This window comes from Parasteatoda tepidariorum, chromosome X1, assembly GCF_043381705.1.
Source record: "Parasteatoda tepidariorum isolate YZ-2023 chromosome X1, CAS_Ptep_4.0, whole genome shotgun sequence".
Taxonomy (NCBI): domain Eukaryota; kingdom Metazoa; phylum Arthropoda; class Arachnida; order Araneae; family Theridiidae; genus Parasteatoda; species Parasteatoda tepidariorum.
The window spans coordinates 78927479-78943341 of NC_092214.1; the positions used below are offsets into that span (position 1 = coordinate 78927479).

The following is a 15863-nucleotide window of genomic DNA, read 5'->3' on the forward strand; positions in this document are numbered from 1 at the left end:
AAGGTATAAAATAACTAGTACGTTTTTGTGTCTGATTTCGTAACTTAATTAATAGTTAGCACTAATTAATTAGCATATTTGAGGTCACCCCCAAGAACCATTAAGATTAACACTTAGTTCGTGAAAATCTGATCATTAGAACGAAAGTTATTCAGGGTGATATCTTTTTTTTTTTGCTGACTGTACATCGGTGAGTTCTAATGGAGAAAACATAAATGTTTTATTTCTTTAATAATGAAAGAAAATTACGTTGAGGCTATAATTTTGTGGGACATTAAATTTTTCAACATGTTAATGTAAAAAAGTTTTTAAAAATTAATGACAAAAAATTGTTTTTTTTTTTTTATAACTAAAAGCAGATGTAGAACATATCTGCAAAATATAGAACAAAACCTACAAACAATAAATCTAATGGTAAAACAAGTACAAACTATCAAACATATCAGAAATGTGGAAAATTGAATATATTGAGCATATAATCAAACATAGATTCGAACGTTGTTGACACATTCGAATCTATGCTCAAATCTATGCTATTCGAATCTATCCTCTGAAGATTTCTCCATGACGACTTCCGATTTATCTATGATCTCCAATTCTTTTAATTAATTGCAAGAAAATCAGACTCTACTGAGTCAGCCCATCTCAACCGAGGCCTTTCCCGCTTTCTTTTTCCAGTGGGTGTAAAAGCAGTATCTTTTATTGTGTTGTCTTCACTTATTCGAAAAACGTGGGCGATCCAATTCATTCCATTTATTTTTATGTACTTAATAATATCAGGTTGTTTATAAATCTTGTACAGTTCAAAGTTAAATGTCCTTCTCTAGTTATTGTTTTCATTTACACCACTAAGTATACTCCGCAAAATCTTTCTCTCAAATATTGCGATACAATTTTCCTCCAGTTTTGTCACTGTCCAAGCTTGTTGTTGATACAAGTTAGACACAATATCAACCATTTAAAAAAAATTTATTTATAATGATAGCAATTGCAAAATACTCTGAATAAAAAATATCTATTATAATGAACTGTGCTCCTAATGAAGACCAATGATTTTGTATAAAAAATTTACCCTTCGTTTGAAATGAAAGGGATAGATCTTTCATAAAATAATAGGTTAAAAAATTTAAATTGATTAAGAATTTATAACAAAGAATAGTGGCATTCTACATCTTTAGTGATTATCCTCTACCTCTTAGAAAATTTGAAGTTTTGTACTGAAACGTTTATTAACAGGAATCTGATAAAAATGGGTGCAAAATAAATAAAGAGCATTTTAGAATTTAAAAATCTTTTACAATACCCAAACACAATATTATATATATTCTAGAATATAGAAACAAAATTAGAAGACATTACTTGTTTTTTGTATATTCTATTTACACAATTAATAGGTGCATTTCTTCTATTTTGAGGCTCTGGACACTTATGAGGACTAAAGAATAAAAAAAAAAGCATGATAATCAAAACCTTTTGATAGCTTCCAAGAGTTTGATAAAACAAGCATTTTAAACTTACGTAAACAAATCAAATGGAGGACAGGCAAGCATAGGGTTCCTACACAAGGAATGGTGTTTTCTTAGATACTCTGTTATTATGGAATGCAAACTGATTCCTGGCTCTGATTCATGAGAAAAATTTATATTTTGACGCTTCATAGCTGGAGTTTGAAAAAAATTTCTTGAACATGCTTGAATAGGTTTCTGAAGCCTGCTAGATATTGGTGATTTATATTCAGGTGCCTAAAAAACCCACAAACCAACATATGTTTAAAAGAAACAATATTGCTAAAAAAAAAGTTTCTAATTTTCGCATTACTTATTTATTCTTCACTAATAATTGTATAGTTACAACCATGGCAAACTAGATGAGTAGAAGGCTGGAGAATGTTTTTACCCACTTCCACATTCTGTCATCCAATTTATGGAAAACTCAGAAAAACACCACTATATGTTTTTTTCAGTATTTCATTTTAGTACCGTATTTTTCGGCGGAAGAGCCGTGGCGCTATCGAAAAAAAGTTTTTTTTCCCTACAAGCGGCGCTTCCGACGAAATATTTTTTGTAGCAAAAAGATTTGTCAAGCAAAGTTATTTAAGATGAAATAATTTTCAGAGAGAAAGACTATTAAAAAAAATAATAAAGAAGTCGACGAAATATTCGCCCGTATCGCGATCTGCTGCAGAACATCGCCAATTCTTAGCAAACTTTCGGCAGCAGCCTGTAAGAAAATAAATAAACGAAGTAATAATTTTAAAAAAACATCGCATAAGGAGAAAATTTAAAAGGTATGCATCTTGTATCCACCCCCAGCTTAAGGAAAAATCGCAAGCTAGAAATCTATTTAGCGCCTTGGCAATTGTAATTTAAGCAAACAGAAAAGGAAGAATAGGACCCTAAATCCGACACTCACGGGACTGACGAAATGCCGAACTTCGGATCTCTTTCGGAAATTCCAATATAGCCCCCAAATATTACTATAATTCAATTCCACTGTTAATTTCAGAAAAACCAATAAATTTAGTCAAATTTCGATCGTAGATTATGATGGTGTGAAATTAAAACTGGCCCATCTTAAGAGAAATTTTACTAATCAAAATAATAATCTATATAATATAATCAAGAAGAAATAATCAGAATCCTATGAAGAAGAAATAATCGTTTCTTCTTTGGAGCGAGATCATAGTTCTCGCTTTTTCTTTTAGATAACATTTTGTTTTAACAAAAGACGCTTACCTCGCAAGAACAAAAAAAAAAAGCTAACAGGGAACTACAAAAAATTTTTTTTAAAACTAAATGCTAAGAAACTAACAATGAATAACAACAAAAAACAANAAAAAAAAAAAAAAAAAAAAAAAAAAAAAAAAAAAAAAAAAAAAAAAAAAACAAGCAAGCAACAATTAACAAGAAAAAATAAAAAGTGGCAAAGTAAAAAAATTTTATGAATCGAATAAAAAACCGCAAAAGGGATAAATTCATTTTATTGCCCATGTGGTAGTTTCAATGTCAACTGGGTGTGGCCAATTTATGGTCAAACAGAGGAGGGAAATTTGGGGGCAAATCAGTAAAGCACAAGCACAGCTGTCAAGATTGATTGATCAGTTTTTTCCAACTTCCATTTCTTTATTTTGTTCATTGGAAATTCAGGCGTTTTTACTTCTCACTTTATTTTAAACTGCTTTAGAAACAGATGTTTCCTTTGATACAGATTTATTAATTTTTTTTTCAAGTTTCTTTTATTTTTAAAAGATAAAATAAAGTAAGTTACTTCAACAGAATAAAATTCCAAATAAAAAGAATATAGCTGATTTTTTTTGTCTTATCAATATAAATTTCTTAAAAGAAAAAACGAAAAAGATTAGATCAGATTAAGTGCCGAATTTTGAAATGCTGGATTAGGGGTCCCATACCCTTTTCTTTTCCCCAACCCCTTTAAAATATAACTGATTGATTCCTCCTAAACAGCTCCTATAGAAATGACACGTGGAGGAGGTGGAGTGCACCACTCTTTCAAACATTTTCTTCTCTCTTCCTAAGTTGAGTCACATTGGGTTATTTCCATTGAAGGAGAAGGCATTCTACCCACTAAAATTCTACCCTCAAAGATTGTGAAAGTGAAACTTATTTCCCCTTCGCACATTCCTTCAGAATTTTTTTGGGGCCTGCTTAGTTATTTCTTATTCTTGTTTTTATTAGTTATTTCGTTATTATTAGCTGTTTCGTTATTATGTATTAGTTTCTTCTCAAATTCTTAAGGGTAATAAATTTTAAAATCTTTCTTTTAATAAATTTTTAATTTATTTTTCTTATTACGTTGTTTTACGGATTTCTGTAATCAGTTCAGCCTTAATTCAGCTACTGAACATATAAATATTTTTTTTGCTGTTCTTCTGTTTTTTGGCGCGGTGCCAACTGGTAAGAACAACTTTATTTTATATAGTTTTGTTGTTTTCTTTTTCTTTTTGCTGAAAGAGAAAACTTTTTTTGTAGCTTTTTTTTTTGCTGAAAAAGAAATTTTTTATTATAACTTAGAAATTAAAACTTTACTTTATGAAATGCATAAAAAAATTTAATTTTTTATCATACAGATATTCTAAATGGTAATTTAAAGGTCTCTTCTAAAAGGATGCTGACATGTGCGGCTTAGTGCCATTGCGGCTCTTACTATAATTTTTTTTTAAAAAATTTCATTTTTATCGAGGTGTGGCGCTTGCGACGAAGCGGCGCTTTCGCCGAAAAATACGGTAATTATTTTTCAATTAAATGTTAAAAAAGGTCATTACAGAATTTTCAACAACAGAATTAAGATTCTTATGTTTCAAACCAGATTCTTTAAATTAAGAAGGTGAATTATGCATCCCAGTAAATGTACAATTCTCCAGAGCAGGAATAAAACACCGTGCCAGTAGATTTATGTAGGTAAAATTGTAACCAAACTTTAAACATGTATACAAAAAATATTCATTTCTTTTTTTTTTATTAGCTAAAGAAGAAAATTAGATTAATTCAAAGTATCAAATTACATTGTTTCTTTTACTTGGTGTAGCTTTATTTGCACCAATGAAAAACCTTGATTGTTCAAATATAACTTTTTCTGCTTTGTCCATTTACCATTTAAATTCATAATAGTGGAATAATTATGAATTATAATGATGATAAAGGGAAAGAGAATTTTTATTTGAAATAGAGACCTGCTTTTAGTAAAAAGATGCCCAGAAATCTTGGGTTTTAAGGACTCATCTTTCTAAAGCCTAGCGGACTCACTGAAACAGCTGATAAAATGCATTAAAAAATTAATTTAATTATCTTTATAACGATCATTTCTAAATTTTAAACATATTGAATAATTAAATTTAAAGAAAGAGAGTATGTTTTCTAAAAATAAAATTTAGCTTTTGAAAGACTGAGAAAAAAAATGTAGCAAGTTAAATCACAAAATTATTATATAAAAGAGTAAAACATTCACTCCATATAAAACAAATACTGGTAGATACTGTTCTTTTTGTATATAAACGACAAACATCATTGCTAATGGGAATAATAAATTGTTTTTTCAATTTGTTTTGATTAAGTAAGCTAAAAAGAAAAAAATTCATAATATATAACCTCTATAATATATTTACTTCATAAAAATAAGATAAATACAGTGAAACATTTATAAAGCAGGGACTGAGAAAAATACTCGTTAGGGAGTGGGAGACTCTAATTGAGAAACTCAATACTGTAAACAGTTCTAGATAAATAAAATGATAGTAAAATAAATTTAAACTAACAAAAAAAAAAGCTATAATTTTTAAAATTCAAAGAAAACTGTGCACAAATGTAATACTACCAACAGAAATCAAATTCTAAGCACTAAGCATTACATTGATCCAATAGAGAAAAAAAGATCTAACTGTAGTTCGTTTTAAATAAGTTTGGTTCATCAGATATTTGCGACACATTTTCAATTCAAGTTTGAAACAAAATTTTATTTTTATTTAAAAGATCCAAGTGTCTTAGTTATTCAGCGCAAATTAAGATCCATGTAATGATTTTAACAGTATCGTAACTAAGATATTTTCTTTGGACTATTGCACAAGAAGAGTTCAGAAACAGCAGCAGCAAAATGAAAACTTTTTCCTCCTTTAATTTGACATTTAAGTTAGTAACATGATATCTGAAATCATGTTTTTTACACCAAATAACTATAGTAAAGTATTGTTGGACATTTTAAGATCAATGTGAGCAATAATTAGTCAAAATCCAGAAATGTTGTCTCTTCAATATCCTTCTTTACATCACCACACAAAAATTTTCCCTTTTTTTAAAAACCTTACACCTATGTAAAATTTGTGTTAAAATGCAAAGAAACCACTTTGAAAGGGCTTATAAGAGTTTTTTCACATGCAAATTGTAGTTCAGGCACAGTAAAGAAAGTGACGAATCATTGGGAGGGTATATAATGGTTTATTCTAATTGGGCTTACGGAAATTTTGAAAATTGTCTATAATGGAAGGTGTCTGACCTGGAGAAGTGCCTGCAGAATGAGGTTTCACTGTTGTATGTGTAATGACAATCAGAAAAATGAATGCACTGAAGTCAGAGAATAAGAGAAGGTTACAAACATAATAAAAAGTAAGGCCGGGATAGTTTGGTTGGTAGGGCACTGGGCCCATATCGAAGAGATCGTTGGTCCGATCCCCGCCGGCAGTAGTCTCCACGTGTAGTAAAAGGTGAATGATGCATGTTAAATATGTCGGGTCACAAAGTCCTCCATGTTCCGATAAGAAATCAATACATCTGGGGGTACTGATCCAGGAGCTCCCTTGTTTTCTGTATTGGGATCAAAATTACAAGGATACGGAGTTGAACATACTTAGTCGTAAGCCCAGAATTGGGTTGGCTGTTCAATGACGATTATATTATAAAATAAAAAAATAATAAAGAGAGTAACTCACTGGGGTTTTCTTCGTAACTACTATTCTTAGAGGAACAGATGGTGGTGGTATTGTAGGCACAGAATTTGAAGATGAAAATGATATAGGTGTATGAGGGGATGATGGCATTGTAGACCTCTTTGTCATACTTTTCTAAATAAAAAGGAGTTCTTTTTTAAAAAAAATATTTATTATTTTCAATAAGAGCACTCCTTTAACATACATACATAAACACAGAAAATTTATAATTATAAAAGAGAAATGAACAGTTACTACTACAATACTCACAGGACTATTTCTACAAGCTAAGGATGTTAGAAACAATGAAGACGGCTGAGAAAAAATATTCTTATCCTTCATTTCTTTTTGAAGAACTGCAGCTGTTTCAGTAAAACCTATCATTAAATGAAAGTTCAAAATGATAAGCAATGTGAAACACGGCAATAATATAAAACAAAATTATGTAAATTAGTGAGCTGATAAAGAATCTTTATTTAGAAGACACTAAAGGTAAATAATTTTGAGAAGTGTAGCTATGTACATTTTCTACTCATAACATATTAACTAAATTGAAATTAATTCTGACAATTTTAACTGAAGTAGTCTATCATTGATTTGTCTCAGTTAAAGGTGTTTAATATAGGCTTATCTGGTATTTCCCTCTGTCTTAAAGGTAATTTATGTTAAGAGCAATGCTTAATGCATAACACTCATCAGGTAAAGTATATAAATTTCATCGATTTTTTACAAATTTTTTTCACAAGAAAAAATATTCCATATCTCCTTAGAAATTTATTAACCACACATTTTCACTAAGTTGTAAATAAAAAACTTATAACTAGAAAAATAAAGAAAGGTTCTAAGGGCGAACAAAATACAAAAGTACCTCATTATAGAATTCACAGAAAAATTTCATCGATCAAAACTTATTCAAACATTGAATGAGCTTGACATAATTTTAGCAAACTCTAAACCAGGTTTGCAAAAAAAAATTTACAAATTGCTTTTTTTGTGTGTGTATTTAAAACAAAAGATTTGATAATATTTTAAGCCTCAAACACCATTAAAAAGTATTATAGGGAAATATATTTCAACTACGGTACAAAGTCTCATCTCTGGACGTCTATTTACCAGAAATATCAATTTTCTACACAATATTTTACAAAACAACTAAAATAAGCAAATCTCTTTTCCGTTTTCAAAAAAAATTTTCCTAATGTTTGTGATCTGTTAAAAAAGATATTAATTTATTTTACATCTTACTGCTTTCTGATATCTAAATACTTATTCTGCTTTGTTAAGCCCTCTAAAACAGTTGTTGAAATGACGAGAGCATTTAAAGAAAAACTAACTTTGGCTAGAACAATATACTAAGCTTAATGAAGCTGAATATTAATAGAGAACACATATTTTAAAGAACACCAAAAGGCAGGATTTGTTTTCCTTGAAATTATAAATGTTTTTATTAAAAAAATTTATTAAATTATGTTACTTCTTACATACTATTATTTTTTAACTAAATTAAATTTACTTTTAAAATTTGAGCCCTTTTTTATGTTATTTTTATCTGATTATCTGCCCAGTTAATTCTTCGGATGCATCTACTGTAGATTTTTCTTTGGAAGATATCTCGCTGGATGAGGTACAGAGTGCCCTGAGGGCCACAAAACCAAAGAAGGCTGCAGGGAGAGATGGAATCGTGGCAGAGATGCTTAAGGCAGATTTTGAAACCGATTCAAGACAGTTGCAAAAGCTCTTCAATGAAATCTGGAGGAATGAAAGAATACCAGAACAATGGAAAGAAGCAGTAATAGTGAAAATTCCCAAGAAAGGCGAACTAACAAAATGCGAAAATTGGAGGGGCATTAGCCTACTTTCCATACCGGGAAAAATATTTGGAAGGATAATTTTGAATAGACTAAAACATGAAATTTATGGAATTTTAAGAGAAGAACAAGCAGGTCTTCGCAGTGGAAATGGAACAATGCAGCAAATCTTCACACTTAGAAATATCATTGAGCAAAGCTTAGAATTTAACACCTCTTTATATTTAAACTTTATTGATTTCAGTAAAGCCTTTGATTCAGTTAAGAGAGAGAAATTATGAGAAATTTTATCACTTTATAATATACCAGAGAAATATATTAACATAATCAAAGATATGCATGATAACAGCAAAGCATGTATAGAAGTAAATGGAGAATTAACTGAATTCTTTTTGGTAAAAACTGGCGTGAGACAGGGATGTGTTTTATCAGGATTTTTATTTATACTGGTGATAGACTGGATTATGCAAAACAACTTGAAAGTTGAAAAAAGAGGAATAAGGTGGAATTTCACAACTACTTTAGAGGACCTTGGTTTTGCTGATGACATCGTACTTATTTCATCCAAATGTACAAACCTTCAGCTTAAAACAGACAAATTCAACAAATATTCAAATAGTGTAGATTTATTCATAAACAAGAAGAAAACTAAAGTAATGAGAATAAATCAAAAGAAAAATGACAAAATTAAAATCGAAAATCACGAAATAAATGACATAGAGTCATTTAGCTATTTCGGTTCTATTGTAGATAAAAAAGGGGGAAGTAGTGAAGATATTAGACAGAGAATAACCAAAGCAAGAACATGTTTTAAGGGATTACATAAATTTTGGAGAGAGTCAAATATTGAAATAAAGACAAAAATAGTTGTTAACAAAGCTATTGTTAGAGCAGTACTATTATATGGCGCATAAACCTGGAAACAGACCAAGATCGAAATACAAAAATTAGAAACCTTTCAAAACAAATGATTAAGATTTATTTTTAAAATTTTCAGGCCTTACAAAGTATCATGTCAAAATCTATTAAAGAAAGCTAAAATAAAAACAGTAGAAGATGAAATTAAAAAACGAAGATGGAGCTAGCTCGGACATATCCTTAGAATGCCCAAAGAAAAAATAACATCTGTTGCGCTTACATGGGCCCCTGATGGTAAAAGAATAAGAGGAAAACCCAGACTTACCATCCAGCGCATGTTTTTGGGCGAATTAAAAGAATGTAGAATATCTGGCTGAGAGGAAGCAAGATCTATTGCTAGAGACAGGAGGCGTAAGAGGGATATGCTAGAGGCCTTAAGTGCCCAAAGGCATGTAGAGGATAAGTAAGTAAGTAAGTAAGTAATTCTTCGGACCAAATGAGAAATAAAAGAGAAAAACTTGCTTTTATTCAGACAAAGAGCTCACATTATCATCTGCTCATTTCGATTTTTTTTAAACCTATAAGAAAATGTTGTTGTATGAAATTGACATTAATTATTGTCAGTTTATTATTTTTTTTTAATTGAAAAATGCATGTTATGTTTGCTTCCCTTAAAGAGCAATTATCAAAAAAAAATTATTTTCCGGACTAGTTGAAATCCCGATCATTCTGGATAATAAGTTATCAATGGGCAAATGTGTGTTGTGTCCTTCTAAAATTGTTTTAATGAATAAATTTATAATTCTTACTATACACAATTATTAATATTATTATAAATATAAAAAAAAAAATTTGAATTTATCATTAATGTTTTTTTTTTTTTTAATGAACTATGCTCATTGGTATGCAATCATTAAAATCCATACCTTATAGACAAACTTTAAATATGGTAAGCCTATCTGTCCCTGTAAACACAATTGTTGTAAATTTGTTTCTTTTTACAATCGGTTTTTAGAAGGTAAATTATGGTAGTTTTGTAAATACCAATTTCTCTTCAGCAGTTAGTTTTTCTCAACGCATTATTTAAAAGGTGACAAAGTTTTGCTACTCCTTTTAAAAACATGACGTCTTAAAAAATAAAATGAAAGAAAATAATAAAAAAGTATTTATCTTTTTCTAAACTTTCTAAACTTGGATACTGGGCTGAGTTAGCCGGGTTGGTAGGGCACTCAGGGCTTCAAGTGGCAAAACATGGTTTTGGAGCATCTTTGGAGCAACAAAAAAGCAATTTTGGAGCAGCAAAACAAAGATTTGGAGCATAGTTAATAAATAGAATTAAAACAAGAATTTAATAACAAGAATTTTTAATTTTGTTCATTAATAAAATATCGTATTTTTTACACTTTTTTGAAGGTCCCTGCATTAACAAATTAAGTTTCTTTTTGGTACCTTCCAATGTTGTTAAATATTCTGCTATCCTCGACTTAGCCTCAGATAAGAGGATCTGTCCGCTTTCTATAACCGATATATCTTTATTATTTTACCCATCTTTAATATTTTTTTCAGCTGCGGCCAAGAAATCCCGAGAAGCCTTCAATTTTTCTTACAAATCAATTTCAGCAGCTTTCAATCTTGCTTTCCACAGTCTCAGTGTTTTTCGCTTTTTTCTTTCTTCTTTTCTCAACCTCTAATCTAGCAGAATAATTTTTAAATGCTACACGAACCACTTTAATCATATCTTTGTCAACTTTAAAGTTATTTAAACCCCTATTTTGTTGATATATGACACAACTTCTCTCAAACCATTCACACTATGCAAATTTAAACTTGCCTTATTGTCAAATAGCTTTTTGTTCACACTTCAACCTCTTTCAATATCGGCATTCCCATGTGGTACGCACAAAAGAGTTATGTTATAAGAGGATATTTGATATTTCCCAAAATTATCTTTCTTCACAAAATAGTTTTTCCAAAACACATCAATCTGTGCATATTCATTTGAGTCAGAAGAATAACTTTCTGGTTCCCCATGTAACCTTGTCCCTTTATCTAGTAACAAAGATGCCTCTCCAGGCTTTATAATGGATGGGGTTACTATTGCCAGATATCTTATTAACTTAATAGAAGTTTCTTCCAGTCTCATTACAGGATGCAACACTTTAAGATGGTACAGTAACCTATTTTTAAGAGGCAATACTTTTAATAAATTTTTTGCGCATGCCAAGTAAAAAGACCTTGCACCTAAATACATAATTTTTTTCTGAAGAAGATAAGGATGTCATCTCCTTTGTGGTATCTAGTCCAACATCTATTAAATTTTAATTTTGCCAAATTTCTGTGTTTTCTACATCCAATGATTTTAAGTCCTTTCCTGACAAACATGAAAAGCAGAACTCTTCAAAAAACGCCCTAACAATGCTTTAACTAGGAACACCATTTCATCATACAGCAAGTGAATCAATGGTGTTTCAGTGTGGAAAAGACCTAAAAATTTATTTAATATTGCCGAAATATTAAAAAAAAATTTAATAAATTCAACATTGAGTGGCTCATACTATTTTTTAAATTAATAATTACTTTATTTAATTCTGTAAAAGGTAATTCAAAACTCTAATTAATTTAACTATTATTTAAGGTTATCGAGTGTAATTTTATTAAAATTTAAATAAATGTTATTTGTAATAGTATATTCAACACAACATTAACAAGATTAATATTGATCATACCAAATTTATAAAAATATGTAAAGAATTAAGCAAATTAAGAAAACTTTAATAAATTTATATTACAAATGTAAATTAGTCAATTGCCCCTAATAAATTTTTATTAAAATTGGTTACTTATAAAGTATTTCATTAATGAAATGATTAAAAAAAATTAAATAATTTTTAAATGCAAATACAATGAGTATTGAAGCTAAAAAAAATTTGTCAGAAGTAAATTATTATATTGTCTCTACACTCATAATATTTAACAAATCTGTGACAATTAAAGTTTTTTACATCAATTGTTTTAAATCAAATCATTAAAAGATGAATTGAAGTATTTTTGAATGAAAAATCTTAAAAACATAAGATTTTTTGCTGCATTTAAAATATTGAAACCCCCTCTCTTCATACTTATTTAAAATCTTGCCTCTAAATATTATTAAGTTATTTCCTAAAACAAAATAAGAGCACTGAAAATTTTGAAGGTAATAATACAACAATAAAATGCAATAAGTAAAAAAAAAAATATTAGTAAAAAAAAGTAATAAAGTAAAATAATTGTTTAAAAACAATATGCAATTAGTGGATGGTCCCTCAGATAAAAAATTTACGTTATGAAACTCAATTAATTCTTATCTTTATTAAATGAAATGAATAAAAGGGAGATGGAAAGTTTGAAGTTATGAAGCTTTGTAATTCTTGACTGTTCTGAGGATCAACTTGAAAATATGTACTTAGTGGATGGTCCCCTAGTTAATTTAAAGATCATGGTACTAATCTATAAATAGAATAGCGCAAGAAAGCCATTAGCTTGCCATTGACGAAGACGATGGCACTTCAATAACGATGAAATCAACAAGAGAAAAAAAAATTTCTTATGCTATTAAAATTTGGCAATGTTTAATTGGTCCCTGAATATTTTTTGGTGCAGATTCGGCGCAAATTTAACATAAAATGCCGTTTCTGCGCAGTAATGCGCAAATATACCGGTTTGGCGCAAAATGAGCAGCACTTGAAGCCCTGGGCACTAGGCCCATGTCCAAGAGGTCATGGATTCGATTCCCGCTGACTGAAGACTCTCCATGTAGTATATGGCGACTGAGGCACACTAAATCTGTTAAGGCTCTAAGTCCTTCATGTTCCCGTAACAAATTACACCTCTGGGGGTACTGATCCAGGAGTTTCCCTGTCTTCTGGATTGGTTCAAAATTTCAAGGCTACGAGGTTGAAAATTAGTAGTTGTAAAACCCAAAATTGGGTCCGCTGTTCAACGACGGTTATAAAATATTTTTAAAAAAACTAGGATACTATTATATTTAGAATCTGGAATGAAAATTTGTAAATTAAAAAAAAGATATTGCCTGAAAGTAAAATGACAGATTCGTACACCCCGAGAATTGTATTATTCTCAGGAAACGCAATTTTACCCAAAGACCGGGAATTAGTTATTGCCAGAGAATTCGACACTCGATCAAACTGCTGGATTTCACTCTTCCAGTTTTCATAATATCGTAATTTGTGCAGCAGGGAATTAAAAAAAAATTTAAGAGTTTTCTCTGAAAAAATCATTATAAGGTGAATCTACAAGATTCTTCTACTATTCTTAATCATTTCTGAGTGTTGTTAATTGGATGTCTGAGTAAAGGAACTTGAAACTTCTGTCTCAAGAGTATTGACACTTAAGATTTTTTTAAAATCCACATTAGTTATCCTTGATTTATTATGACACATTGTTTTATTATTTTGGATAATACATTATTATTGTGATTAATTATTACGACCAAAATGTCTTATTTATCATCTGTTATATTTATCTATTTGACATCGATTAACAAAGTAATATATTTTTCAACTGAATAAATTCTGATTCTTTAGAAGTGAGGCATCATTTGCAAGTTTTGCTTGATGTGGAATCACAATCAATTTGCTTTGGTTAAAAATAACCTGCTTTTATAAAAAATAAAAGAAGATTGTTTATTAATCTAAGCATACAATTATTTATTACTAATAGCAGACTATTATTTTCTGAAGCAGATTACAGCTTTCTTTTTTTTAAAGTTATACATTTCTGTTTCCACTATGTATTAAGTTTTTTTCTTTTTTTAAAAATTCATAGACAATTTTTACTCAATAAATTAGTTCTTTTGGTTCATAAATTTTAAGATTTAGTTGTTTTTTAAAATACAGTTGATCTTATAGTATCCTGACTTGTCCAGGGTTTTAATATTTATATTAGAAAACCATCCATATTACCTATGTTTCTATTTAGTAGTTTGGAAGTGTTTTTATTTTATCTAAATAATAAGTTTTCGTTTTATTTTCTCGCTTCCTTTTTTTCTTAACATTAGGTTTGAAATATATTGCTTTTCTTTAATCATTATATTAGTTAATTTGGTGACGTTAATTAATCGTAAAAAAATAAATATGTGAATTTTGTATTGTCTGTTTAAACTTGTTTTTCTTGTCTGAACTTGTAAAGGTTTTTTATTCTCTTAAATGTTATTTTTTTCTGTTTCTAAATTCAGGAGAGCCTCTATTCCTTTTTAAAATGTGTTACTTTTTTCATTGTAATTTGGATTCAATAAAACATCGATTAATAACACTTTTTGGCCGATCCGGAAAATTCAGACCTTTGGGAGAGGGATGGTCCCCGAGCATTCCGGATAATTGGTTTTTCACGGTAAAAACAAAAGTGCAACCTACAACCTTCGGCACAAAGGTAGCCTTATGTAATGTATTTTTCCTCTTTGTTCCTCAAGTATGTAAAGATGATAACAGTGATATCTCCTACTTTTTTTTATACATAACATTAATTACACATAAACACAAAATTATTTTCAACAGGAGAGAGAAAAAAAGAAGAGAATACCTTTGGCAATTAAATGTTCACATATAAGTTGCATTAGTTGTGCTTCATTGTAAACAATTTTTGTCTTAGCCACTATTTCTGATTTGTTGATATTAAGCATAGAACTTTCAGATCCAACTGATACTGGAGCACCGGTTACTTTTTCAATAAGTTCAAGACTGTATTTTACAAAATGCAGATGATCTTCACTTTTGTCTGATAAAACAGGTTCTTTCATTAAATGTAAAAGTTCACCATCCGTAATTATGCGCAGCTTACTTATAATTTGCTTCACATGAGTAGATCTAGCTAAACCACAAAGTGCCTTTAAGAAATAAATTTTTGAAGATTAAAAAACATGGAATTCTAAGAGGCAAATTTTTTTTAAAAAATTACTTTAACAATATAATGTAAGGTACAGTTCCTTCAGAATTACATTAAATTGCATAAGTTATATATTATTATGAATTACATTAAATTATACAATTTGAATAGAAACATTTTAAAAGAAATTTGAGTTGAACCAACAAAATATTTTTTAATGATGAAAAAGACCTGGTCAAGAAATAGTTTATTGTTAAAGAGGATCCTTTACAAAATTTTAATCACGAAAATGGTTCCTTCAAAAAAGAAAAAAAAAACCTACTAATAAAGGCGCAAATTCAACATTATTTAACAAAAATTCCCTAAAAACATGGTTTCAGTGGTTTTTTCTTAAAAATCAAAACCTTATTTTCACTTATTTGCAAAATTATGAATAGATTTTTCACAAATAAGGACCTTTTACAAAAAGTTTGACCAACAACTGGTTTTGGTAATTTTTTTTAAAAAAAATTCATGTCCGTATTTTAACAAATTCACAAAACTGGATGTTTCACAAAATTGAGTCAATTTCACAAATTCCCAAAATGTGATTTTTCACTACTTTATAAAAACATACCTCTCACAGAGTATGGAAAACCCCTGCTAGCCAAACCACAAAATGCTTACAATTCTTGAAGATTAAAAACATGGAATCTGAGGGACAACACCTTTCTTAGAATTACTATAACAATAAAATGTAAGGTACAGTTTCTCCAAAATTACATAAATAAGTTTATTAAGAAAAGTTCAAATTTAATACCTATTATAAATAAAAAAAGGGATTACATTTTATTTTACTGATATTTAAAAACAATTTAGAACAGTTAACATTTCAAAAGAGA

The 15863-nt window shown here is 29.2% G+C and overlaps 1 protein-coding gene across 2 annotated transcripts in view; it reads right to left on the bottom strand.

The window, feature by feature from the left end:
* Nucleotides 1–15863, bottom strand: part of LOC107446987 (LisH and WD40 domain-containing protein mahjong) — a 132760-nt gene that overhangs the window by 50514 nt on the left and 66383 nt on the right. For both annotated transcript variants that reach the window (XM_071187596.1, XM_043049305.2), the window contains 5 exons: nt 14680–14983; nt 6707–6813; nt 6440–6571; nt 1519–1742; nt 1360–1435 (listed from right to left, as the gene is read on the bottom strand). In XM_071187596.1, the coding sequence (XP_071043697.1) occupies nt 1360–1435; nt 1519–1742; nt 6440–6571; nt 6707–6813; nt 14680–14983 (843 nt within the window). The remainder of the gene's footprint in view (nt 1–1359; nt 1436–1518; nt 1743–6439; nt 6572–6706; nt 6814–14679; nt 14984–15863) is intronic.